We start from the raw sequence: 27,161 nt of genomic DNA, 5'->3' as shown, positions 1-27,161 counted from the left end.
AAGTATAAAATAAAGAATTGAGTTTTTCTACTGGCACGTCATGTATCATGAACCATAACCAAACTTTTAGCAAAGTTCTACTTGAATTGAAGTTCTACTGGTTTGGTTAGCTCAACGCTCGTCCTGAACACTGGTGTATAACACGGTGTAAGAGTTATAAAAGCCCTGTATAATACTTTCAGAGTCATAAACAGGGCTTTTCTGGCTGTCAGATAGTGTTAGGGCTTAAACAGATGGGCGTGATTTTGGCCCGTTATGCGGCCATGGAAATCACAGCCGCATAACGGGACGACACAAAGCTATTGACTTCAATAGTTTTGTTTCCACCATTGAGATTTTCGTGTGTTAATACTACATGCGAGAAAGATAGTACTTTCCCTATCGTTCTCGCTGGTAGTTAATACTATGTCGCAGAAAGATAGGGCTCAACCGGTCTTCCAGCTTTTTTTTCAAACTCGCACGCACTAGCCCAGAGCTTGAATAGCTGGAAAAAAAAAACAAACAAACCCCAGTTCATTCGGTAATATGCTTCATAGAGGCAAGTGTATTAGCACATGCAGTGATGTGTTTTTGCCCTTATACACCAGTGTTAGTCAGTCAGCAGGAGGGAGTGGGGGAGGGGGGAGAGGGAGAGGGAGATCTCCCCTCCGTTCTGCCCCGCTCTCCCCTGCAGCTCCCTGCCCGCCGCCGGCACCCGAACCTTTTGCCTGGAGCAGGCAGGTACTCGCTAAAGGCAATGCTCGCTCGAGCAATTGCCTTTAGCGAGTATACTCGCTCATCTTTACTTCTAACTGGTAATAAAGTTACAAATATGCACACACCTAACTACATAACAGATGAATGGGGAATAAAATAATGGATATATTCCAACATGATTATGGGAAGAAGGGATTGGGAAATATTGAAGCATTAATACCAGATGTACAAATGGCAGTGCTCCAGAATCAAAAGAAAACACATATGAAAAAGTAAAAGGTACCCCATGCAATTGAACAGTTAAAAATGAGATTTTAAATAGTGAGAGACAGTGACTGGCAAAGTGCTGGAGGGCAGACATGTTTCACCTAGAGTGCTCATATGTGGCTTTAGGGAGCACCTCGGCAGATACGTGTCACCGAGTAGCCTGGGCTCGGTGGAGGAAACCAGGATTTGGGTGTCAGTAACACTAAGTTACTGACACGGTGTAGTTTGTAAGTGGCTCCAAGCCGCATAGTCTGGGACGGCCTTTCCTGGAGTGGTCAAAGCGAAGGGTGGGATGGTCACTCCCACGTACCAGGTGAGGCTGGTACTAGGCCTTATAAAGCCTGGGCCTGCAGGTCTTGGAGGGGTGGGCTGAGAGAGCCAGAGAGAGGGCTCAGTGGAGCTAGGAGCCCGGCTAGCCCAGTGTGTGGCTGAGAGGCCAGAGGTTGACAGGGTGATGCCCCTAACCTCCACACCTAGGAGAGGTGTATGGTGAGACCTCTGCAGGTCTGAGGACCAGGCTGGCTGTGTGCAGCAAGCAAGAAGTATTTTGACAGTGAGTAGTCAGGACTAAGCATATGTATAGTGAGTGCTCAGACGAGCAGATGTTTATTTCTGTTTTGGTTTTGTTTATGCTGCAATAAACCCAGGCAAAGCCTGGACTAACGAACTTTATTACCCGGTGTCACTGTCTCTGGCTGCAGATGCCCACGCTGCTACCTATCCGAAATGCTAATCCCTCACATATGGTGGAGGATGCGGGCATCGTTTTTAAAGAGACATACACCAATTAATGGACATTCTGCTGCAGCAGCTGGAGAACTGTTGCTAAGGGCAACCGCCCAAGAGAGATTGTCTGAGAGTGTCGTAACCCCAGGTCCTGGGTGAAAGCTGCAATGGCACAGCCATCAGACACGGCCAAGATGGAGGAACTAATGAAACGGTTAACGCTGATGACGGCGACCCAGCAAAAGGTCCATGAGGAGGCCATGAGAGCTCAGGCCAAAACCAATGCTCTCCTGGCGGAAGCCAACCGTTTAGCCATGCAAGAGACGGTGCAGCAACAGGAGACCATGGCTCAGCAGCAGAAAGTGCAACAGGAGGCCATGGCTCAGCAGCAGAAAGCCCATGGAGAGGCTATGCGGGTGCAGCTGGTGGAAAGGCAACTCCTAATAAAGCAGTTGGCTGCACTGACAGAGTCAGTCAAGACTACAGTGAATGAGCCCCTCATACGAGAAACTGAAACAGATCACAGGGCTTTGTTGGGAAAACAAGCCCATAAAGGTGAACAAGGTTGTAAAAAGTTGAAGACGCAGTCAGCAGAGGAACAGACAGATACATTCCTAAAAGAAAAAGAAAGTAGTCTTCAAGAAGTTCAGCAGCTGAAAGCAAAGAGTGCAGCTCTCTTAAAGGAGAAGGAGCATTTTGAGAGATTGGCTAAGGAGGAAGCTGATCACTGGGTGTTGCTGGAACAGAAGAATGTTCAGTGTGAACAGAGCTTAAAAGAAATGAGAAGTAAGAAAGAAAAGTTTAAGGGATATCTTTCATCAGCCCATGAAAAGATACAAGACCTCAGAGATGTAGCCAGAAATGAGGCTGACCGCAGAGTATGTCTATAGGCACAAGCTGTGCAGTATGAACAGGACTGTAAGAAACTGCAAATGAAAATCCAAGAGTTGGAGATGACGTGTTGCAAGTTAGAAAGAGCTTCTACAGATGCACGTAATCACACTACAGGTTTGCAGAATCAGGTTGCACAGTTGAAAATGCAGCTAGCAAAGAAAAAGGGTGACTTGGAGTGCCAAGTAAGTCAGCTCAAGGAAGAGCTGGAAATACAGAAAGCTGCGTTCAGTCAGGCAGAAAAGCAAGCAGAGTTCTTGGAAGACTTACTGGGTGACAAGGAAAACCAGGAAGTGCTGCTTGAGAGACTGGTGTCCCAGCTACAGATGAGCTTGGAGTACATTGAACCCAAATCCAGGAGCTGGAACTGAGTGATGCTGTAGTTGTGGGGAAACTGTCCCAGCAGTTGAAGCAACTTGAAAAAGTGAAAGAAACATTGAAAAGTGAGTGTCTTGAGCTTACTCAAAAGGTGAAGGGGTTGTTGGAAGACAAGTGTGCATATGAATGCAAGAAAAATACAGTAGAGATGCAGCTGCAAGAGCTACAAATAAAAATAACTGAAGGTGACAGTGTGCAGACAGCATTGTCTAAGCAGGTGAGCAGGCTGCAGGTGGAGCTGGAAGCTCAGAGTGAAGGGTTCCAGAAGTTACTGCAAGAAGAGACGCAGCAGAAGCTGGGTCTCAGTGCACACCTTAAGACTATGCAAGATAAGAAAAATGTGCTCCTCAAGCAGGCAGAGGAGAATGCAGAAGCTAAGAGTGCTCATATGTGGCTTTAGGGAGCACCTCGGCAGATACGTGTCACCGAGCAGCCTGGGCTCGGTGGAGGAAACCAGCATTTGGGTGTCAGTAACACTAAGTTACTGACATGGTGTAGTTTGTAAGTGGCTCCAAGCTGCATAGTCCGGCTTTTCCTGGAGTGGTCAAAGAGAAGGGTGGGATGGCCACTCCCACGTACCAGGTGAGGCTGGTACTAGGCCTTATAAAGCCTGGGCCTGCAGGTCTTTGAGGGGTGGGCTGAGAGAGCCAGAGAGAGGGCTCAGTGGAGCTAGGAGCCCGGCTAGCCCAGTGTGTGGCTGAGAGGCCCGAGGTTGACAGGGTGACACCCCTAACCTCCACACCTAGGAGAGGTGTATGGTGAGACCTCTGCAGGTCTGAGGACCAGGCTGGCTGTGTGCAGCAAGCAAGAAGTATTCTGACAGTGAGTAATCAGGACCGAGCATATGTATAGTGAGTGCTCAGACGAGCAGGTGTTTATTTCGGTTCTGGTTTTGTTTATGCTGCAATAAACCCAGGCAAAGCCTGGACTAATGAACTTTATTGCCCGGTGTCACTGTCTCTGGCCGCAGATGCCCACGCTGCTACCTATCCGAAACGCTAATCCCTCACTATATATATATATATATATATATATATATATATATATATATATATATATATATATATATTAAAGAAGAGAAGAAAACTGATGACACACAGTAATAAAATATAAAAATGTATTAACATGTAAATTTGTTTTTCACTTTTATATATATATGGGTGAGGCTACATTCACATGTGAGCTTAATATTTCATTGTTCAGCTTGAACAACAAACAGCAAGAATAATGGAATTGACAGATCTAGTCACATATTGCATATGAATAGCGTAGATGGACCCTATTTACTATAATGCAGTCCAGTAAGCATTTTGGTGGCAAAAACACATGGGGGTATGTGCAACAATGCTCGCTGTTGGGGGCCATAGTTGTGCATGAACCCTTTTATTTTTTTTTACCAGGCCACCAGAGTGCGAGTTGGAAAAAAACAGCGAGAAGATAGGTCCTGCCCTATCTTTCCCACGTGTAGTATTAACTACATGCAAGAAAGGTGGGGCATGAATATTAACAGGCAAGAATACCGCTAATGAAAATGAAACCATTAAAATCAATGGTTTTGTTTCATCCCGTTATAATGGGACTAAATCCTACGAAGAAGCCCTAAAATAGTACAGCATACGGTGTTATTTTTTCTGGTATTTTATGCCAGATCAGCGCTGGAGAGTCTCTGAACAAAACTACAGTGTAGATGTGCATGTACCCTTAGTAAATGAAGAGTGAATGCAAAAATGGTTAAAGCATAATTTAATAAAATAGTTAATGAAAATAAACAAAAAACAATACATGTAAACACATCGGTGTCCATCCATCACATGAAACGGTCCATTCTCCGGAATGCACAGATATATATTGAACCAGGCGTATCCACCCATTTAGGGCCAATGCCCACAGTCGAATTTCTGCGGCGTTTCACAGCAGCTATTAGGTTCTATTGAACCTAATAGCTCAATGTTCTATTGCGGAATTCCGCAGCGTGAAATAACCTGTGGCGCGTCTTATTTGCCGCGGGAATAAGTGCGGCCGGCTTCCATTGTAGTCAATGGAAGCCGGCCGTCATACTATACTTCTGCTGTAGCACAGCGGAAATATAGCGTGAATACGCACCCCGTCCACCGCTGGCCGCGTCATATGACACCGCCGGAGTGTCATGCGCTATATTGCACATGTGCGCCGGCGCGTCGTGCCGCAGCTGTGTGGCGGATCCGGAGGTGAGTATGGGGTTTTTGTAGGGGGCGCTGTGACGGACTCTGCTGCAGTATTCCACTTGCGGAGCCAGTCACGGCCGTAGGCATGAGCCCTTAACCACGTGTATCCACACTGGTCCTGAAAAACAAAACAGAGTTACTAAGAAAATAAAGAAAGACAACTTCATTCAAGAATTAAAATGTTTACATTTTTTTTCATCATCACATCCTAAGAGCCATATGTTTTTGAAGTTTTCACTGACACAGCTGTCTGAAGAGTTAATGGCACCACTTTGGGTTACATGCGTTGTATAACTGCTTTTATTTTTGTTTTGGGGATGGAGAAAAAAAACCCTGAAATTCCACCATTCTTCTTTGGGTTTTGTTGTCATTGTACGGTATATATAAGATGACAATGTTGTTCTCTGGATCAACATAATTGCGGTTATCCCAATTTTATAGATTTTTTGTTTTACTGCACAATAAAAAAAACATTTCTCCTAACAAAAAAAATTACTTTTTTTGTGTCTCCACATTTCATGAGCCATAAAATGTTTAATTTTCCACCCATCCGTGGGACTGTATGAAATAGGTTTGCATACATGACAGGCGCTGTCATGCTTCAACCAATGGGCAGGAAAGGATAGAAGGGCGACCACATGATGTCTTCTCGGACTGCCAACTTGAATTTTTTTGTTTTCCTGGACAACTTACCAAAAAATCATGGCAGACGACATTTTTTCCATTGGAAAAACCATACTGATTGATAAAGATTGCCACTCTCTTCCAGTCATCAGGTAGAATGGGTTTCATAATCATATAAGAACATTGAGTTTCATTAAAGGTTTATTATATAATGGCAACACAAAAATTGCTCTATATTTTTAACTGACCAGACAATCCCTTTAAGTTTTAACAAAAATGAAAATTGTTGGTCTATTAGGCATGTTCAGATGTAACCTATATATGGCATATTTTTCACTGTGGACCTGCAAGTGGATAATATCTAACATATAATCCACAGCATTTCAGCTTATGCCAAATTTCACTGGACATTTCAGTTCTTCAAATGGGAGGAGTGGAATCTGTGGCAAATCCACAATAAAATCCACTGCGAATCTGCATGTAACAACATTGTGGATGTTGTTGTGGAATCGCACCAAAATATCCTGTGAATTTTCTGTTTTGATGGTACTTTCTCAGTGCCCTTCAGTATAGTGAATGGTACAAGGCAGGGGCGTAGCTAAAGGCTCATGGGCCCGGGTGCAAAACCTGTAACAGGGCCCCCAACTATAATGCTTTATTCATAGTACTGGGCTTTCTATATAGAGAAGAGAGGCCTTATGGGCCCCCTAACGCTCCTGGGCCCGGGTGCAACGGCATCCCCTGCATCCCATATAGTAACGTCAATGGTACAACGCAAAGTTGCCCATTGTCATCAATGCATGGAAACATTAATTCAAAACATCAGAGCATCCCAAAATATCAAACCAGTTATGATGCATGGAGTGTGGTATGGGACAAAAGCCATTGCCGACAACCTTCAACCTTCTCATAATAATGGTAATCCCAGTAACGAAGATCCCAGTCATCTTAGACTTAAAAAGTAACTAAACTTTCAGCTAACTTTTGACATGTCATAGTGACACATTAAAAGTGTTGATCAGTTGGGGTCCAGTTGCCCTTCATCTGTTCACTAAAATATGGGACTTCAGTGCTCACCCAAGCTCTGTACCCTCTCAGCATATGGTTACTCGTTTTCGGTTGCTTTCGGCAACTGAAGATGGCTTCGCAGAGGCGTATAGGAAGCCCCACTGATCAATGTTTTTGACATGTTTCTATGATATGTCAACAGTTAATGAGTAGCTGCACTTTCAGCTAAGTTGTTTTACATGGGCCATCTACTGGCATTAATGAATGTTGATTAGTGAGATCAGCTCTTGTTTACCTCAGCCTTCACACTGGCTGATCATAATCTAATGGCAAATGAATGATCATTATGGTCATTCGTTCCCCATTCACTTTAATAATCTTTGGCAGCACATGCCTTTTCACACAGGGAGATGTGTTACTGCAAATTACTATTTTTTTAGGCTGTATAGGAGATGCAATTGCAGCATCCCGTAGGATGACCCCGGACACAGGGCGTATGTGACACAGGGCTACACAGGAGCTGGAAGAGTAAGATGCTGGCTTGTCATGGTGGCACTTACCACACTCCCTCCCGGAGAGATGCATGTAGCCTCGGCCAGGCCAGCGCTGGGCCTCTTCTGGACATCCCTCGGAGAAGGATGCCCAATAAACTGGAGAACAGGGATGGCAGATGTCACAGGTGACACCACCATTCTGTTACCCACCAGTATGACCCTCGGCGGGTAAATAAATAGAGCCACAGACAGAAGTAATGTACCTCAGGTACCTGGGAATGATCAGGGCCTGGTAAAACCTTACTGGAACAACTTCTTGCTTACAAGGCACAAATGACAAAGATTTGCAGTGCAGGTATTACACAGACTTGAGAGTACCTCCACCCAGTGATCCCAGACTTCAGGATGGCTGGGTGTGAAAAACAAATGGGTGTACCTCTATGCGGTGATCCACTAGATCCGGATGGCTGCATAGGAAAAATAAATAAGGAGTACTTCTGCACTAGGCCTTGGAAGCGGCACCTACTTCTAGCTCATGTTCTCTCTCTTCAATTGGGGATCACTCCTCTCTCATCTCTGGAACATACACTCTCAGGGAACCTCTCTTCTTCCTCCATTTTTCACCACATGAGGGTTGAAGGTACCCCTATGTGGCTGGCACTCTGAAGCCTCAGGAACCCAGAAGAATCTTAGACTCTGAAGAATGGACTGCTTTCCCACTCTCACACACTCCTATTTATATTCTCAATAATTCCAAGTGACTAAACAAATGATACATTGCAAGCATCTCCCAGGCTCATGCAAACACTTAGGCCTCATGTCCACGGGGAAAATCAGGCCCGCTACGGATTCTCCATGGAGAATCCGTAGCGGGTCCCTCCTGCCCCGCGGACATGAGGCATAAAAATAAGAATTAACTCACCTCTCGCCCGCTCTGGATCTTCCCTTCGCTGCGGCTTCATCTTCTCTCCGTCGCGGCCGGATCTTCTTTCTTCGGCCCGGCGGATGCGCAGGGCACGTCGGTTGCGTGCCCCGCACATGCGCCGGCCCAAAGAAAAAAGATCCGTCCGTGACGGAGAGAAGATGAAGCCGCGGCGAAGGGAAGATCCGGAGCGGGTGAGTAAATTCTGATTTTTGTCTCCCGCGGATCCGGACGGCTTCCATAGGCTTCAATAGAAGCCCGCGGGAGACCCGCACGAAAATGGAGCATGGTCCAGATTTTTTCATGCTCCATTTAAAAAAAAAAAAAATCACTTTTATTGACCATCCGCGGGTATTTATCTACCCGCGGGTGGTCAATGCATCCCTATGGGATGCGAATCCGCGGGCGGGAGAAGAGTTAAAATCCGCTGCGGATTTTAATTCTTCTTTTGCCCGTGGACATGAGGCCTTAACCTCTCATTTGCTGCAGCTGTGCAATACACATAACAGAAAAGACTAGACAGGTTTGCACAGCGCACCAACAAAAGACATGACATGTATGATATTTATGGAGGGGGCCAGGAATAGATGTACTGGGCACTATGCAATCAGCCGACAAATGGCTGTTTACACAAGCCAATGATCGAGTGAATAATTGACAATTCATTCTAATGAAGCTTATTCAGGGTCATTGGCCTGGGGAAGAGGGTCTTTGCTCAGAGAATTTAGGACTTTGTTTAACTTTAAAATTAACTGAGACAAATCCGAAGCCTTAAGAATGAACACAAAAAAGATAATTAATCAACAGAAAAAAACAGTCCCTCTTTAGATGGCCAGATAAATATGTAACTTAATTAGGCATTATTAAATTATGCAACCACTGGTCTGACCATTCCGGATGAATTATTTACCATAAACTCAGATCACTAAGAATATACTAAATTTGTGGTCTGCTCTATTCATTTCTTGTATTGGTAGAAGAAAAATGATCACATAGTCTGATTCTACCCAGATTCAATTATATTTTCCAAGTACTCCCAACAAGACAATAAGGGCTTTCCAAATGCTCACTTGTAAGCACACACACACACACATTATAATATACAGTGTATATACAAGGTTATTCAAAAAGTAGGAGCAGATTTGTGGGTTTATTTATAAACAAACTACAAAAGACAGGGACACAATCCACACATCACGATAATACCCTTTCTAGAGTCATCATGACCCACAGAGGTTGCCATCTTGACCTCTGTAGGAACAGGAAGCAGGAAAGTTTAAAGGCACCTCCCCTCCACCGGATCACCAGTGTGTACCAAATGACTACAGTGACTGTGCTTTTTTCAACCAACCACGTTTTATTATAAATCAATCATCAGATAACATCAAATAAAGGATCTTACAACACGTTTTACTTTACGTGTAAGTACTTTAGAACAACATAAATAGGGAGGGTAAGCCCATATGCTGTCATGGTGACTCTAGAAAGGTTATTATCACTAAGAATAATCCCTACCATCCCCTTCATCATCATGACAGGATACACATGGAGAAGTACCATATTAATCGGCTTAGGATGGGACTACGGCTTGTAGAACCTTTCTACTGAAGGCCAAGTCACCACTGGCCTCTAAATCTAAGTGATAATGCTTAACAAATGTATGTATGTTGGACCATGTAGCAGCCCAGCAGATTTGGTCTGAGGAGGCCTGCGCTCTCTCAGCCCAAGAACAACATATGGCTCTTGTAGAATGGGCTTGGAGTCCTTCCAGGGGAGCAATGTCTTGGGCTTTGTAGGCCTCTTCTATTGCCATTTGACCCACTGGGAGATCAAATCCTTAGACGTGGGATTTCCCTTGGCCGGCCCGTGTTCCTTATGAAAACTAGTTAATACTTTGTGTATCATCATGTAGGGTGTTTGCAGGAAAGGGCCTCAATTCACCTATTCTTCTGGCTGACGTTACTGCTACCAGAAATGCTACCTTGAAGGTCAGCATATTTAGTGGCATACTGAGTAGTGGATCAAATGGAGTTTCACAAAGAGATTGTAGAATCAGATTTATATCCCACGGGGGAACTGTTTTCCAAATGAATGGACGGAGCGTAACTGTGCCCTTTAAGAATCTTCTAACCCATCTATGTTCAGCTAGTGAGAAGTCATAGAAGGTCCCTAGAGCTGCCATCTGAACTTTAGAGGTGCTAGGACTTAACCTCTTATCTAGTCCTGCTTATAAGAAGTTCAGAATTTCAGGAATTTTGGGTTGGAGAGAATTCTTGATGTCACGACTCCTCCATTCCGAAAACTTTCCCTAGACTTTTCAATAAACAGCTTTAGTTGAGGGTTTATGGCTCTAACATAAGGTAGATATCACTCTGTTGGATCGGCCCTGCCTCTGGAGCTTCGCCCTCTCAATATTCAGGCTGTCAGCCTTAACCTGTGAATCTCAGGGCATTGTAATGGTCCCTGGAGCAGGAGGTCTGGCCTGGTCGGCAGGTGGAAGGGCCCCTGAATAGACAGGGACTTGAGTAAGGGGAACCAGGGTCTTTTGGCCCAATAAGGGGCAATCAGTATAACTGCCGACTCTGATCTCTGGAGTTTTCTGACAATGTGAGGTACCATTGGGAAGGGAGGAAAGGCATAGACAAGATCCCAGTCCCATTTGTGGGAAAGTGCGTTAATGCCCAGCGCCCCGCTGTTTGTGTTTTGGGGAAAAAAACTGTTAGCATAGGGTATTTTCCTTCGTGGCGAAGAGGTCCACTTGGTGAAATCCCCACTGTTCCGTGAGAAGTTTGAAAACCTGAGGGTGAAGTGACCATTCTCCTGGGTCTATTCTCTTCCTGCTCAGGTTATTGGCCATGATGTTCCTTGCTCCTTTTATGTGGAAAGCTGTGAGAGACAGGGTGAGATGTTCTGTCAAGAATAGGATTTTGGCCGCCAGATGTTGTAGTCGTGGATTCCTGGTGCCTCCCTGATGGCTTTGTAGACCTCTTACTGTAGTCATTTGGTACACACTGGTGATCCGGTGGAGGGGAGGTGCTTTTATACTTTCCTGCTTCTTGTCCCTGCAAAGGTCAAGAGGGCAACCTCTATGTGTATGCTGTCAAGGGGAAAGAAGAAGGTTCAAAGTTTTTAATGGCATACCAGCAAGTTGCATTTTCTGGGTGCATCGTTTACAGCTTCATGGTATGTGGGGTGCTACGTATTTAACATGGGCATCATGTGTCGAACAACAAATTTGCTTGTGACGAGGAGACTATTTTTGGAATGAACAATGGATTCACAATTAGCAAATTCAAACACACCAATTTCTCCTGTGGTGTCGCCATTTTCATATAAACTGTAAACTAGAAGAAACAGCGCTGCGGTGTGGCTGAAAATGGTACTTCATAAGAAACTATGAACCGTCCTCTATTCAGTGAGGTGCGGAATGTGTATCTCTCTTTTGTAGTCGGTTTATAAATAAATTACCAAATCTGCTCCTTCTTCTTGAAGAAGCCTGTATTATAAAGAATGCAAACAGCATAAGATAAATTCACCTTTTCGCTGCAAAGGTGTATGCAAGGTAGCACATCAAAACTGGAAAAGCTGATCCCAATCACCCTGACTTAGGGTGGCTTCACACAAGCGTGTTTTTGTGCGTACATAGGTAAAAATCAAGTAAAAGTGGTTTAAAAAACCAAAAAAAAAAAATAGATACTCACCTTGCTTCAGCTGCCGGGGCTCAGCCGTGTCTTCTCCTGCTGTCCCCTGCACTGTGGTGCTTATCTATCAGCAGGCGGGGATTTAAAATCCCCGCCTGCTGAAAGAGCTGAATGTGATTGGCTGAGGTGCTCAGCCAATCACAGGCAGCTCTCACCGAATGAATGACGGGCAAGAGTGTGAAGTCATGTGAAGCCACCTTTACACTTTTTCCAATCCTCCGCCTTCAATAAGACAGTGATTAATACCAGTTTTAAAGGATCCATAGATATACCACTAACCAAATACAAAACATTGCTTGATCGAGTGAAATATCCATTAAAGAATCTTTCTACTACAGAAAAAAGGAGGAGATTTGGGCATTTAACGGGAATCGGTCAGCTCAAATATGCTGTTGAAACTGCAGGCAATATGTTACAGAGCAGGCGGAGCTGAGCAGATTGATATATGGGGAAAGTATCTGTCATATTTGCCCTGAGTGGAAGGCCTCGTTCACACAAGCGCTGTGTTCACGCAATATAGGCACGGGAAAAGATCACAGCTATACTGCACTAAAGATCCTGTGAACGGGTGATTTCCAGCTATTTGAAGTAGCCCGTTCACACAATCAGAGGTGCGTGGTGCAAGTAATCCAGCTTCCATAGGAGTCTATGGAAAGCCCGTACCAAAGATGGGTCAGGTCCTATCTTTTCTCACTCCATGGACCTTAGATGTGAGCTTTGCAGTTGCATGTCCTATCTTTGATTGGTGAGAGTATTTAGTGCATCTAAAATTCCTTCATGTCAACGCTTCTATAGGAAACCATTGTTTCTTACAGAAGCGCTCTTTTCATACGCCTCTAATGCGCAAAAAAAGCGGTTGTGTGAACGAGGCCTAAGATGCACCACGTCCAGGACAAACGCTAATAGAAGGCAGGTTATTATGGAAACAACAACCCAAATGGACGCAACCCAAACAAGGACTGGAGGGAAAGGAAAGAGAGAGGAAAGGAACGTGCATACACCATGCACACCATAACAAACTGAAGTGGAGACGGGACTTGTGAGCCGACATCCAACAACAACTGACATCCACCAGAACACTTACCTAGAATACCAACACACATAAGCAGATGGAATAGCTAGAGAATCCTGATAGTGGAATCAAAACTATTGAAATCAATGGTTTCTCTTCATCCCGTTATGCGACTGTGTTTCTTCTCACGGCTGCACACCCATGTGCTTTATGGCACTTTCACACGAGCGTAGACGTCTTTATGTTTTCACATTCACCCCATTTATTGGCGGGAATGGACGTTTTCTCGACCCATTTTCTTGCCCATTCGCACGAGCATGAGCGGCGTTTTTAGTGAAAAAAAATTTATTGCACCCTGGAAAACCCTCACTCTGCAAAAATCCTCGGCATGCCTTCCAATGCCTACATAGAGGCACCTGTAAGCTTTTCGCAGCGTTGGACGCTACTAAACTGCCTTCCCCTCCGCTTTGTCCAGCTCCCATAGGAGTCTATGGGAGCCGCCGCCGCATATTGGGCAAAAGATAGTTCCACAACTATCTTTGGCCCACCGTATATGCATTGGCACATATTTCAGTCAAGTATGTTCCATTTTTCATGGTTCAACGTTTTTGTGCACCGTATATTCACCGCATGTGAATGGATGAAATGGAAACCAAAGCCTCAGATGGTCGTGTATAAACACCGGCAGAGGCGTAAAAACGCGCCGTTTGTGTGAAAGAATCCTAAGCCCTAAATAGTGCTTTTTTTTGTAGCATTAGTTCACTTGTCACATTTTTCAGGTCATGTGTGTTTTTTGCAGTAGGCTGTAGATTTAAAAACTGTTAGTTTTGGTATAGGCTTCTCTATAGGACATGAAAAAGGGACAAAAAATGCATGATGGAAATGTGTGGATTGAAAAAATTACACCAAAAAAAAATTGCTTGTAAGGGTGCTTTCACACGGGCAGAATTCGCCACAGGATCCACTGCAAGCTGCGGTAAGCTCCACACCAAAATCTGCCGGGCTACTGATGTGGAATTGAACACGGCCTAAACCTCCCTGCGATTCTGCATCAAAATCTGCAGCTAGGGCTCCTACAGATGAGCGAATACGCAGATACGCTGGGGAGAGCATCACGTGATTGCTCTGTGAATGGAGCACCATTGCGTGCATATCCGTGCATTCTACTGTACTTTTGTGCACTGCCGGCCCCGTTCACAGCGGTGCGGGATACAATAGTGCCGTTATTGAACCGACTGAGCCACATAATTAGTCCCCCATGTTATTGATTAACACCAAAAAAATCGCACCCTCCCATGGTGCATGTCGCATATTTTTTTGCCCGACAGAAATTCGCATGCAAAATCGCCCGTGTGAAGGAGCCCTTAGACCTGTGGATTTTTTAGTGTGGAATTCCGCAGTGACAGAATAGGGGCTTCTTCACACCGCCGTATGCACTACTACACTCTCCGCTGTGGAGCATAGTTGCGCATCAACAAGGTAACACCTTGTTTTAACACCTTTCAATTGCTGCGCTATTCTGCGTGAGTTTGAAAAAAAATACAAAAACGGTAAGATAAGTCCTGCCCTACATACACGTATCACCCACATGCGAGAAAGATATGGCAAATCCTATCTTTCTCGCGTGTAGCATTAACGCCCAAGAATACCGTTAGTGAAAACGAAATAATTAAAATCAATGGTTTTGTTTTGTCCCGTTATGCAGCCATGATTTTGGCAAAATGGGGCAAAATCATGCCTGAGTGTTTGAGCCCTACGCTGCAGGTTTTGGTGCATATTGTAGGCTAATTCCAGCCTGTGTCAAAACACCTGAAGGCCTATTTCTCAAGGGTGTTATTTTGATAGCGAGTTAGCTGCGCTAAAAAATTGCGACTAACTCAGCCAAAAATCGGATGAGCAAAGAATAGCTGGGACCAAGTCATGGCTATTCTTCCCGATTTTATCGTCCATTCACATGGCGTGATATAGTGAAATAAGCCCCAAAATTCCTCAGTCAGCAGAAATACTATTTAATCACTTTCAATGCCTCACCAGATGCACCTGTGAATGTTTAGCAGCGCTCGCCGCTGCTAAACTCCCTCCCCCTCCCTTTTCGGACCACTTCAATGGGAGTCTATGGAGTCTACTGTGTTTTTCCATCAAAAGATAGGACAAGACCTATCTTGTGATGCTGGTCCTATCTTTTGCGGTGCAATTTTTTTAGGCGCATCAAAAAAATTGTTCGTCTGAAGGAATTCATTGAAAACCAAGGGCCTAAGGTACACCACTAAGTTACATTTTTCGGCTCTGGAGAGGAACAATAGTTAAAATGGAAGTGCTAGATTTGGCACATGATGGACCTGTTGGAGTGTGATAATGAAAAAATTATAAAAATATGGCTGCATCTTTGAGACCCCAATGAGCCGCATACTGAAGGGGTTAAGGGAGCACTTAGTAGTTGTAACTGTAACCAACATTTCCTAATGGGTCATAGGTAAATGGTTCATTTCTCTTTAAACAATGTTTTCATTTAGTGCCCATTTACGTGGCTGGCACCGAAGGCCTGTGAAACAGAAGGTAATATAACCGTTACTGTCTGCAATATTTGTAATGTAATAATGTCAGTAAGAACAATAGATGTACCTACACAAACATCTGGTTGACAGGAAATCACACATTTTACAGTGACGGCAGCGGGACTCGTCTCGTCCACCAGACTTCTCACGATATCATGTAACAAATTAAATTGACAATGTAATTATGTAACCGAATGTACGAGGGAGTGAAATATAATGCTTAATAACACAAAGACATTATAATATCTAGAGCTGTCAGCGGTGAGGTGTATGTGGTTTTCTTTATATAAATATGCATACTGGTGAAGACAATAAACCTTTTTACAGGACGCTCCCATATTTGACTTTCTGCCTGATGTGCCTATTTCTGAGTTGTCCACTTTGTGGTCATTTTAACTGATTTAATATAAAGGTATTGTTCAAAATATTCTGCTGCAGGAACACCTTAGATCAGCTGTAATCCATAGAAGAATCTCACAATTATTAAATTTCACTCCCTGGGTCGCCCTTTTCAGGGTGGGTGCTCCACTTGTAAGGCAGTTCCAGCCCCTTTTAGATCAGAGATATGTTTGTTGCCCTAGCGTGTATCCCAGCTCCCTGTCCTGTCTAGTCTTTGTGGACTCAAAGTTGTATTTGTCGGACAAGACACATTGTTTTTATTCAACTGAGCTGGTGTAAAGCTTCTCCATCACTGGCGCTATATTCCGCAACACCCATTATCTACAATGGAGAGAGCCACATGATTGCATGGTTTCCATCTCTTGCTGCTTAGGAGAGAAGGAGAACCCTAGTCTTCCAATAGATAGGAGGCCTGTGAGAAATCTGCAGCATCAGAGATTTTTGCAGTATTCTGTTGATATGCCATACATTTCTACCCCTTTAAGTTTTTTGTGGGTCGTGGGAGTGGCTCAATATGATAATAGACCAAAAACAGTTGTGCAACTTAGTTTCTCTTATTAAGAGCAATGCTGTTATGCTATATAAGACGACATTACATGGAGCAAGTATAAAATATTAGATAGAGAGTTAATGGGGTACATCTTTGGTGGTCTAGCACTGGGAAATCTTAGCCTGGCCTGAGCTACATGCCCCAGTTGCTTCCACCGCCTCCCCTAGTTACTCCCCTGTATAAGATGAAAGAACTAAAACTTCTAGCATGTCCAGAACGATGTGGTTTTAAGGGGTATTCAAGGATTTTTTTCTGGTTACTAACAATATATGTGGCAGCAAAGAGAGATTATTACTGTGCAAGGGGCTGCAAAGCGGGCATTATTATTTTGGACTCATTAGGGGCTAATTGTTGTATGGAGGGCATTGATAGGGGCATTGGAAGCAACATGGGAAGTTTACAGGGCAAAGAAGAGTTGTGACTGAAAGACGTCTTTCTGGCAGTCTGGACACGAATAGAGAAGAAAAGAAGATAATTCCAGGGGCACAGCATGTATTATAATTCATTTCGGGGGGGGGGGGGGGGGGGGCACAGTATGTACTATTTATGGACATAGTAGATTATTATTTCTGGGGACACAGTGAGTAACACTATCCAGGTGATGCAGTATGCGGTGCATAGAATTTCAAAAGAACTAGAGATAAAAATGGCAGAAAAGTCCGAAGAGGCAAAACATAGTTGGAAAAAGTCATGAAAATCTGGTTCAGATCCAAAAGAAAGGAAAGGAGCCCAGAGGACATTATCTGTGAGGTCCATTGTGTATTCTGTCTCTGACTGCATCACATCAGCATTGTGATCACATATAAGGTCTACAGCATTCTAGCTTGTGAAACTACAACTCTCAGCATCCCCACACCATAGCTTAGGTCATACTGGAAGTTGTAGATTCACAGAGTAAGTACTTCTGTAACACCCGATGGGTTGCCAATAAGGCTTTGTTATATCACGTATAGCAAAGCATTATTTCATGCTTATTTCCAAGTACAGTATATAACATTAACACATTTTTTTAATCGTGTGGTAAATGACAAAATGAAACAACAGGGGCCCAATGAGACTATCACCCAAGGGCCACATAAGCCTGGAGCCAGCCCTGACCTAACCCATTGTGCCATTAGTTGAACATGAACTATGCACATACAAGCAAGGTCACCTCTTTATTCAAACTGGACTGGGATCCACCTATCTTCCCGATCATGTGGGTTCCAACTGTTGAACCCCAACAATCAAACTATGATAAGACATCATGAAAATCAATTGTTGGGAATCCAACTTATGAAACAAGGAACATTTAAGATTTTAGTATTTTAGAAAAGGCAGTTGATTGAGGGTCAGCTCTGGAGCCTGTATGCACACAGTGCTTTACAGCAGGGTACAGCAACAAATGTAATAAGACAAGACCAGCACTATATTGATCACTGAAGTTTCCAGAAATGTCTGAGAACAGTGTGAACAGATATTGTTCCATCAGCATAGGAAATCCAAAAATAAAAATTTTCCGGTGCTCATCCAATCAAAAATGTACATTTTATTGCATCTTGATGACTAAAAACATTGTAGGAGCCAGAATAAAAAACAAAACAGGAAAGCTCTTACGTGTTTCAAGCCATTTTAGAGTGGCTCTTAATTATAGCACAGTCCCTTGAGAAATACTCCTTTTAAAGCAAGAATAAAAAAACAAATCTTGTTATTTGTAAAGCGTGATCTTACTCTGCTGCACTTTTAGGTCATTTATTTATTTGGGGAGCAGAAAAAGGGAATCCCTTCGGCTGAACAGCTCAGACTCAGGACAGACTGGAACAAAGCTGAAAGGACCCCACTGACTATAAGGGGGTCTGTTTGGTTTCCGCTCAAATGCCCAGTTTTGGGACAGAAGAAAAAGCACTTTTTCTTCCAGTATTTTGAGGCAGATCTGTGATGGAACTTCCGACTAGAGGGTGAAATGCAGATTTGAAACCGGCCTTATGCGACAGGTCAGCACCATTTCAAGTTAATACACTTTTTTGATCTTTTGCTTTTTTTGTTTTCAAAGAATTTGCACAGAGAACGACTTTGATTTCTTATCGGCGCCTAGTACTGCACTTTTGGCGCACTCAGGGCTTGTTCCCATGCGCGCACAAAACACCCTCCGACAGGATTTAAAAGGCTATTTAGCCCAATGATGTTCAGATGTGTTCTTTTTCAATGAACTGTGCAGTGTACTGCACTTGTTCCTTCATTTTGTGCTCGCATTTGCACACCGCTCATAGACTTCTATGGGGATCTAATATGCAGAAAAAGAGAGCAGGTGCGATTTATTTTTTAGTATTTTTTGACAGTTTGAGTGACAGTTTTGAGCGATCATCTTTGCATAGTCTATAGTACCTAAGTAGCTACTTAAGAGCTATGCAGGCGGAGCAGGACACCGCCGCTACCGCTAGGCGAACAATACAGCTGTTCTGCATAAGCAAACAGCTGTATTGTTCTCAGCGATTACAGCATGCATCCCACTGTGAACTACCGGCGGGACACAGGCTGTAAGAATGTTATCAGCACTGCCAACTGTGATAACAGCCTGCACTGCTGATAAGAGTTCATCGCTCAATTCAAGAAAACTAGAATTGAATGATGAACGATTAGTGCAAGAAAACTGCATGGTGGCCGTGCATTTAGATGCAACAATTCTGGTTCAAAAGATGGCTTTGAGTGAATTTTGAGCCAGAATCGTTGGGTCTAAATGGGCCTTTAATGCTAAGTAATTGATGACAAGTTAAGTGCTTAAAGGACAATTGCAGCAAAAATGTTAATTACTGACAGGACAATTGCTTGGGTTATAGGGGTTTTCCAAGTTAAAAAGTATTGACGGCAGTGGGAGGATGAGTCATAAATGAGAAAAAAAAACACTCACCTCCCCAAATGCGTTGCTCCCTGGTCCCAACTTCGGACCTCCAGTCGTCTGTTTATTCCAAATTCAGCAGTCATCTGGTTGTTTAGCCATATGACCGCTGCAGCCCATTTGAGGCCCGACAGGAAGGTCATCAGTGACATTCTGCAAACCTGCCAGGAGCTTCTACATTAGAAGCCCACATGATAGGTTTACTGGATATCAACAGGCCAAAAGACCCGGTGATGTCACCTGTCAGATGCTGTGGCACTAGATGTCTGGTCCTGCCCACAACGAGTAACCGGAAGCATTATAGTATTTCAACGGGACAGAAGGTCGGCTGTTACACTGGCCAATTTCATTGACAGTAAGCCGAAAGATCAGCTGATCAGCAGGGTTCCCGAACACTTGGCCTCCGCCAAACTATTGATGACCTATCCTGAGCATAGGTCATTAATAGTTAAAGTCCCAGAATATCCCTTTAACATAAGCTTTCCATTGTTTTCTAAAATACTTGCTGCTGGATAGAATAAAGATGTTACCGGATCATTAGAGTATATCATTAATATATCATCTAAATGATCCATACTAGCATTATGTATAATTAGTGATATCTATAATTGCTTCCTCTGTAGACTGTAAGTCTGTTAACACTTTCTTCCTTCTTATGAGGATTTACAATACAAAGATATGGCTATTAATTTCCCCGAGGATCACATATTACACTCCTGCACCTGGGCAATGTATGAGCTAATTGTGCTGCCCAATATTCTGTTATTTGCATATAAATTTACATTTTGTGGTCATTTATTTCCATGAATACAAATGGTTTATCCTTTAAAAGGCTAAAATAATTTGTTTGATGAGGGTAGATATATAGTTACTCAATGCTCTCCTTTTACATGTTAGCGGTGAGCTGCCTTCCCCTAAATAATGCTAGTCATTGGCATGTCAGCAGTTTGCACATTGAGCTCATCTGTGGTATAGAAGGTAAGCTTGCTGGTCTGAACATACAGTTGCAAAAAAAAGTAAGCGACCCTTTGGAACTACCTGGATGTCTGCATTGATTAGTAATAAAATGTGGTTTAATTGTGATCTAAGTCATAATTATAGACAAACACAATCGAACTAAGTTAACAACATACAAAAAGTTGTACCTTTGTGTCTTTTGTTGAGCACTTCGAGTAAAAATCCATAGTTCAGGGAGAAAAATATATGAATCTCTGTGTTAATGACTTCTCCAAGAGCTTCAGTAATTGGAAAAAGGTATTTCAGTTCAGGAGATGCAATTGGAGGTGCAGTTTTCATATATGCTTTGCCAATTAAATAAAGGCAAACAAAGTCTGGTTACTGACAAGTGTGTTCTACTCAGGCCTTATTCACACAAGCATTTGATCTCAGTTATTTCGCTGCGATAAAATGTTGACCAAAAATTGCGACCATCTGAAGCATTGGATTCATTTAGATGGCCGCTTTGTAGCTGCGCCAAAACATCACAGCTGCGATAATAGGATTTTGCATCTGAATATGCTGGCCGATGTCTTGCCATATCTTTTGGCTGCGATTAGCCAGCGGTTCCCATAGGCTTCTATGGGAGCTGCCAGAAAAGGGAGGGGGAGGGAGCTTAGTAGCGGCTAGCACTGCTAAACCATGTCAGTTATTCAAATAATAGAAACCATGCTGACATTTAATGCCGGACGAAGGAATACCAGGCTACAGAGTATGTATCCTAGTCGCAACTCTCTGTCAGACTCTAAGAGGGTTTTTCTCAATAATTGCTCTGTATTTTCTGCCATCCATCTTTCTTTGAATCCTGACCAGTTTTCCAGTCCCTGCAGATGAAAAGCCCATTGATAGCATGATGCCACCACTAACACACAGAGTTTCCCATGATGTCCCGAAAGTTCAGTTTTCGTCTCATTGTTACATCCAACCTGTACACGTTGGATCTGTCACTCGTAGATTGACCAAAAATGCAATTAAACGACAAAACAAGAATGGAACAAAAATATGGGAAACACTGTCCCTATGCAAACAAACACTGGGAAGGCCCCGGCCTAAAAGCAAGGCAATTGCCCCGATAAGGACGGCCCCAACTGCGTACTTCGGTCTCTAGTTGACCATACGTGGGGAAAGGAAACAAAACCAGAAAACCAAAATAACAATGCAAACAATAGCAGTACTTAGCTTTTAGATGCAGCAAGTAACTGAACGATCCAGCAGGAACCTTCTGACTGCTATCCCAGTCAGGGAGAGACTGAGAATCAACCGCAGTTCAGCTCAGCCTCCAGCCAGGTTAAATAGTCCAAGAAATCATCCACAGGTGCCACCAAGCATGTCACACCATATAGCACACCTACTGAACCAAAAGATGTAGAAACATCTCCAAAACCAGCTTCAGACTATCAGCAAGACGACAATCCCAGAACCGCGGCAACACTCATGTGACTAGAGAACCTTTCTTCTATTTGTTTGGAGAGTCAGCCATATGCTGTTTGGTGAACTCCAAATGTGTTTTCTTACCTTTCTCTTTAAGCAATGGCTTTATTTTGGCTGCTATTCCATAAAGCCCTGCTCTCTGGAGTCTACAGCCTATAGTGGTCCTATAGACAGTTCTTCCATCTCCACTGTGAATCTTTGGAGTTCTTTCAAAGTTATTATTGGTGCCTTTACTAGTCTCTACCTAATGCCCTCCTTGCCAGGTCTGTGAGTTTTGGTGGGCAGCCTTCTCTTGTCCGGTTTCTAGTTTTGCCATTTTTTTTTCTATTGTGCTATAATGCAATGTTTCCCCAACTCGAGTCCTCATGGAGCCCCAACAGGTCATGTTTTCTGGACTTCCTCAGTGTTGCACAGGTGATGTAATTATTGTCGGTGCCTCGGACATTGCCACAGGAGTTCTTCCTATAGGAGATCCTAAAAATATGACCTGTTGGGACTCCATGAAGACTGGAGTTGGGAAACACTGGTAATTGATATAATGGAGCTCTGGGGGATGTTCAAAGTTTGGGATTCTTTTTATAACTCGACCCTGATCTATACTTCCCCACAACATTGTCTCTGACTTGTTTATAGAGTTCCTTGGGCTTCATTTTTTTTGCTAAGTCGTCTCAAAGACTCAGTGGCCTTTCAAAACAGGCCGCTAATGTGACTTATGATGGTAATGGTTGGATAAGACCTTATTCAAGGGTTTCATAGTAAAGGGGGTGAATACATGTGCACTCACAACTTTTCAATATGCATTTAAAAAGTTTTGTTTCATTCCTCTGAGGTAATTTGGATTATTTTGTCATTTATCACAGGGGCAAAAGCAGTCTAATGTATCAGAAGCCCTTCACAAAGTAGACGCTAAAACTTAATACTTATTAATATCTAAAAAATATATACGGCTAGACGAACATATATACAACAAACAAAAAGCACTACAGAGCCACACTAGGGAAGATGTGTAGGTCCGTAGCTCTGAGCAATAGAGAAATGTGTTGGGAATCTGGTCAGGGACAATGCATCATTAAAGCTAGTCCAGATGGATATACCACTTTTTCCTGTAAAGCACAGGAGCGATAGTCAGGGGGTAGGTAGTCCATGGGGCGGCTGTTGGGCGTTCATGCATCTGATAGTTGACCTATGTAAAGGTGTCTTAACTCCAGGTGGTAATGCAACAAAACAGGAAAAACAGCACGGGGGGGGGGGGGGGGGGGTGTGAATTATTTTGCAAGACCCCGTAGATAACAATCAGACCACCTATTGTTAATAATGAGTGCAGAAATCCAGATAATTCCAAACAGTTCACTTACTTTTTCTTACAACTCTATGGAGTATGGAGATACAAGGTAGTCACTTCTAAAGTCCGTTTTATCCAGGCAATCACTAAAACACATTCATTAACTGCCTAGCAAGTTCAGGAATTAGAATAGCTTCCTAATGCATAAATACAGCGCAAAACTCAGATTTTTGTTAGTTTTCTTTTGAGCAAAACTTCCAGATGTAGCAAATGCTAACTTGATGTTTAACATGTACCATTAACACATCATGTCACTGAGAATGGCATGTTAACGTTTGCTACATCTGTAGCCTCCAAGGAAGTAATTGGTTGTCAGAGTAATCCTTTAGGGCTCAGTCACACGGGTGTTCGTATGCGAGTCTGTCAGTTCCGTTTGCCGGCCGCATCTAAATAGAACCAATGCTTTTCAATGGGGACGGGCAGATGTGCGAACTTTACATGCGCACAAACACATGCGTCAAAAACTATAGGACACCGGTTCACAGAATGCATGTAACTGCGTTCTGCGCAAACCAGTGTTCTGTGTATGTGAAACCCCTGGATGCTGTGCTAAATGGGGCCATCGGCAGCGGCGCCGACCGAATTGAGAACATACAGTGAAGATTGCAATCCTCTGCCACAGCTGTAACAGCTGTGGCAGAGGAGAGCAATGTTCTCCCATTGAATTCAATGGAGCTGGCAATACAGCTGGCTCCATTGAAAGCAATGGGCTGCTGGCAAGCGTTGCAGTGATTTTCAGGGAAAGGCTTAAAATATAAGCCCTTCCCTGAAAATCAATCCAATAATGTGTCAGGTCTTATCTTTTCTTGCACCATGGACCTTAGATATGAGCTTTGCAGTTGCATGTTCTATCTTGATCGGTGCGAGGATTAAGTGCATCTAAATGTCCTTCATGTGAACTCTTCCAGGAAACCATTGGTTCTTTCTTATAGAAGAGCTCTTTTCATGTGCCTCTAATGTGTGAAAACATCACTCATGTGAACGAAGCCTAACAGAAGACAGGTACTTAGTTTGTGTCCAATTAAGAGTTTCCTGAACTCCATTATGGACCAGTGGAATTAAATCACATTCCAGGATAATGTCTGTTACTTGATCTGTGAGAACTGCAGCAGCAAACATGACACTAAGTAAGGCTGGCTGTCCACGAGCAAGTTGTCATTGCGAGATTCATGGCCATAAATCACCCACGGACCTCGCATTACACGCTTTCCATAGGCTAACTATGGAAAGCGCAACTCGACATCCATGAGCGGGGAATCATAGCGATTCTCCGCTCGCTGGATTAAGGTCGTGGCATGTCACGATTTGCAGTGGTGAGGCTATCTATTAGATAGGCGCATCACGGAGACCTGTCGGTGCTCCCCCCTCCTCCCCTCCCAGCCATGGACAGGGGGTCTAATACAAGAAAGGGTCCAGCGCCTAATGTAAAGCAATAGACCAACTATCTATGGCTAGGAACATAACACCTTCAAAATAAACAAATATATTACAGTTAGACCATGTTACTTTGGCAAATGAGTGTAAACATCTTACTTGGAAAAGATGACATAGGTCCTTATTTGTCGTCAGACATTCAATCCAAGCAAGCAGTGTTACTTACCTAAACCTAATGTGACGTGCAGTACATATAAGTAACCTTATTGGCATCTATTCAATATAAACTTTTTAAACAGTAATGTTTGTTACCCAGATTGAAAATGTAATACACTGTAAGTAAACCCTTGTTATCAATGTAATTCTCTTTGCAATGTACTTTTCAGACTTGTCAAATGCGCAATTGTCTCATTACTGTTTTACCATTGTATCTTAATTGTATTCAAATAAGTAAGACTCAATATATTGAATAAACCATGTATACTCTGTTGTTCATGTGTCAATAATATATATATAAATAAATACATTTTATTTATATACCACATATAGGTATTTATATACAAATATACAGTGTATTCCACAATGTATCTGCTTGTATAAACAGGCTGCCCAAGTGAACAAGTCAACTCTGACATCGTTCACTCATTCAAACAGGAAATCAGCAGGTCTAAACGACCCTAAATATTAACCCTTAAATAACAAGTGCAGCACAGAGATCATCCTAATACTTTCAGATGTTCTGTAATTGGGTGATTTGCTGTATGAGATGTGGCTCTGCATACATTAACAGTAAACTGATAAAATGTACTATGTAAATGCTGTAATTGTATTCCATGGAGACAGATAAGGCTTGGAGCGCTGCCTCATATAACACAACTATGGCACAAGCATATCACATCATAGCTCCAGCATGGGTTAAAAAAGTTACATGCAAAAGTTACATACAGAGTGGTTCATGTCAGATTCTTGCAGTGTTCACAGCACAGTGTGAAGAATAGGGTTTCCTGGAGATCGGAGCGCCTAAGGGTCTGCATAGCACAAGAAGAGGTGCCTGACTTGCACTGAGTAACTCTGGAGAAGTCTTCCACATAGCCTGTTAGGACTCGCTCTGGAGATTGGCCTCTGATGTCTAGGCGGGACTTGGAAAGGGAGTTTCTGTACTGCAGCCTCCCATTTACGTACCTTATATACAACAGTATGCATTAAACATCCCTCATCCCAATGCACAGCACTGGGCCATTTAGACACATTGCAGCACAATTCTGCTATGACCCAACTTGTAGTCACTGTGATTTGTTCATCCGTAGAAAGAAGAAGATAACCCTGGGGGCTCAGGAAATATGAAGAAGTCTATCAGGAGAATGTTCCACCCTGCAGGGGAGAAGGACAGTGGGGCATATGATGGGATCATCCTGCACTCTGACTCCTCAACCTCCATTCAGGAAGACCCACAGCTTATATTCAAGGTGTGTGAATTTACAATGCTGTATATCTGGGCTTCAACATGTTGCTGCACTTTTTTTTTTAAAGGTAGACTTGTCCTTGTAGGTTAGGAAATTGCGTATATAATAAGGACGTTTCAGGGTAATATAATTACTTGCAATTTGCCCTGGAGTCTGTTGTCATATACAACGCGCTGCCCGAAAGAATGAAAGCATTCTTCTGCACTTCAACACAGCAATTTATCACTAAGGGAAATGAACAGGAGGTTCTTAGTACATAAGGCAACTTGCCCGATTGTAACCAGAGTGCACTACAATGCCAGCGAATAGGGTTATACATTCACATGCAGCTTTGCACATTTTAGGTTTTCAGATCAGCACGGCGCTCTATATGCAGCATATCTCTGCTAGATCTGGCTGTGTATTTGCTACAAATTCCTGCAAAATACGCAGCTGAAATTATGTAACATTTCAACCATTTGTGCCAATTTCTACCAGGTGTGTATCTATATGTTGTATATGGAAACACATTGGGCTCTTTCACACGGGTGTATTGTCACCGCATATTACGCACGCATACTTTCCGCGCGTAACGCGTGGTGAATGGAGGCAATGGAAGTCTATGGACTTTCATTCTTCAATGCACACCTACGTGTGGGCGCTGCGTATTGATACACAGAAGAAATAAATCATGGCATAATCGATTTATCCGCATATCATGCTCAGCCCTTGAATGGGCTACAAATAAAATGCTGTCCATATGCATGCATTGTGTATAGGCAGTGTTTTGATACGGAGCGGGAAATTTAAAATAAAATAAGTGTAAAATATCACATTGCGCATTACTGTGACGTCAGATTCCCAGGCATGCGTATTGTCAATCGCAGCCCGTATGTGGTCTGTGCCAGCTCTCTGCCCGAAGAGTATATGGGCGGTAATGCACAATGCTGCTGGAGACTCACAGCATTTGTATGCATATGCCCGTGTGAACAAGCCCTAAGTTAGGAGAACAGTGGGGTATAGTCATAACCATCTTTAGCTATGTGCAACCTGTGTAGTTGCACAGGCCAAAGCCCACCAGCTCATAGGGGGCCACCCTGTGGATATAGGCTGGGGAAAATCCAAGACAGGATTGAGGTGCTCACCCCTAGGTCTCCAGACACAAACATAGATGTTGTCAGTACCCAAACTAAATCTGGATTCATTGCTGAAGACAACCCAGTTCCACTCTGTAGCGTCTAGTTTCAACGTTCACGATACCAAATATGCAAATG

General features: G+C 43.3%; 1 protein-coding gene and 1 long non-coding RNA gene across 3 annotated transcripts in view; one reads left to right on the top strand and one right to left on the bottom strand.

Moving 5' to 3' along the window:
* Positions 1 to 4,699: 4,699 nt before the first annotated feature.
* On the bottom strand, positions 4,700 to 25,619 carry LOC136578472 (uncharacterized). Its single transcript, XR_010786636.1, has 3 exons — positions 25,391 to 25,619; positions 15,550 to 15,619; positions 4,700 to 5,280 (listed from the first exon to the last, which is right to left on the bottom strand). It is a non-coding gene; the product is annotated as an uncharacterized lncRNA (long non-coding RNA).
* A 30-nt stretch (positions 25,620 to 25,649) lies between these two features.
* TRPA1 (transient receptor potential cation channel subfamily A member 1) overlaps positions 25,650 to 27,161 on the top strand; it is a 104,846-nt gene continuing 103,334 nt past the window's right edge. For both annotated transcript variants that reach the window (XM_066578576.1, XM_066578575.1), the window contains exon 1: positions 25,650 to 25,911. In XM_066578576.1, coding sequence (XP_066434673.1) covers positions 25,786 to 25,911 — 126 coding nt within the window. In that variant the 5' untranslated portion in view covers positions 25,650 to 25,785. The remainder of the gene's footprint in view (positions 25,912 to 27,161) is intronic.

Source organism: Eleutherodactylus coqui, chromosome 9 (genome assembly GCF_035609145.1).
Source record: "Eleutherodactylus coqui strain aEleCoq1 chromosome 9, aEleCoq1.hap1, whole genome shotgun sequence".
NCBI lineage: Eukaryota > Metazoa > Chordata > Amphibia > Anura > Eleutherodactylidae > Eleutherodactylus > Eleutherodactylus coqui.
Note: the sequence above shows the minus strand (reverse complement) of the source record. Positions and strands in the feature narration are given on the sequence as shown.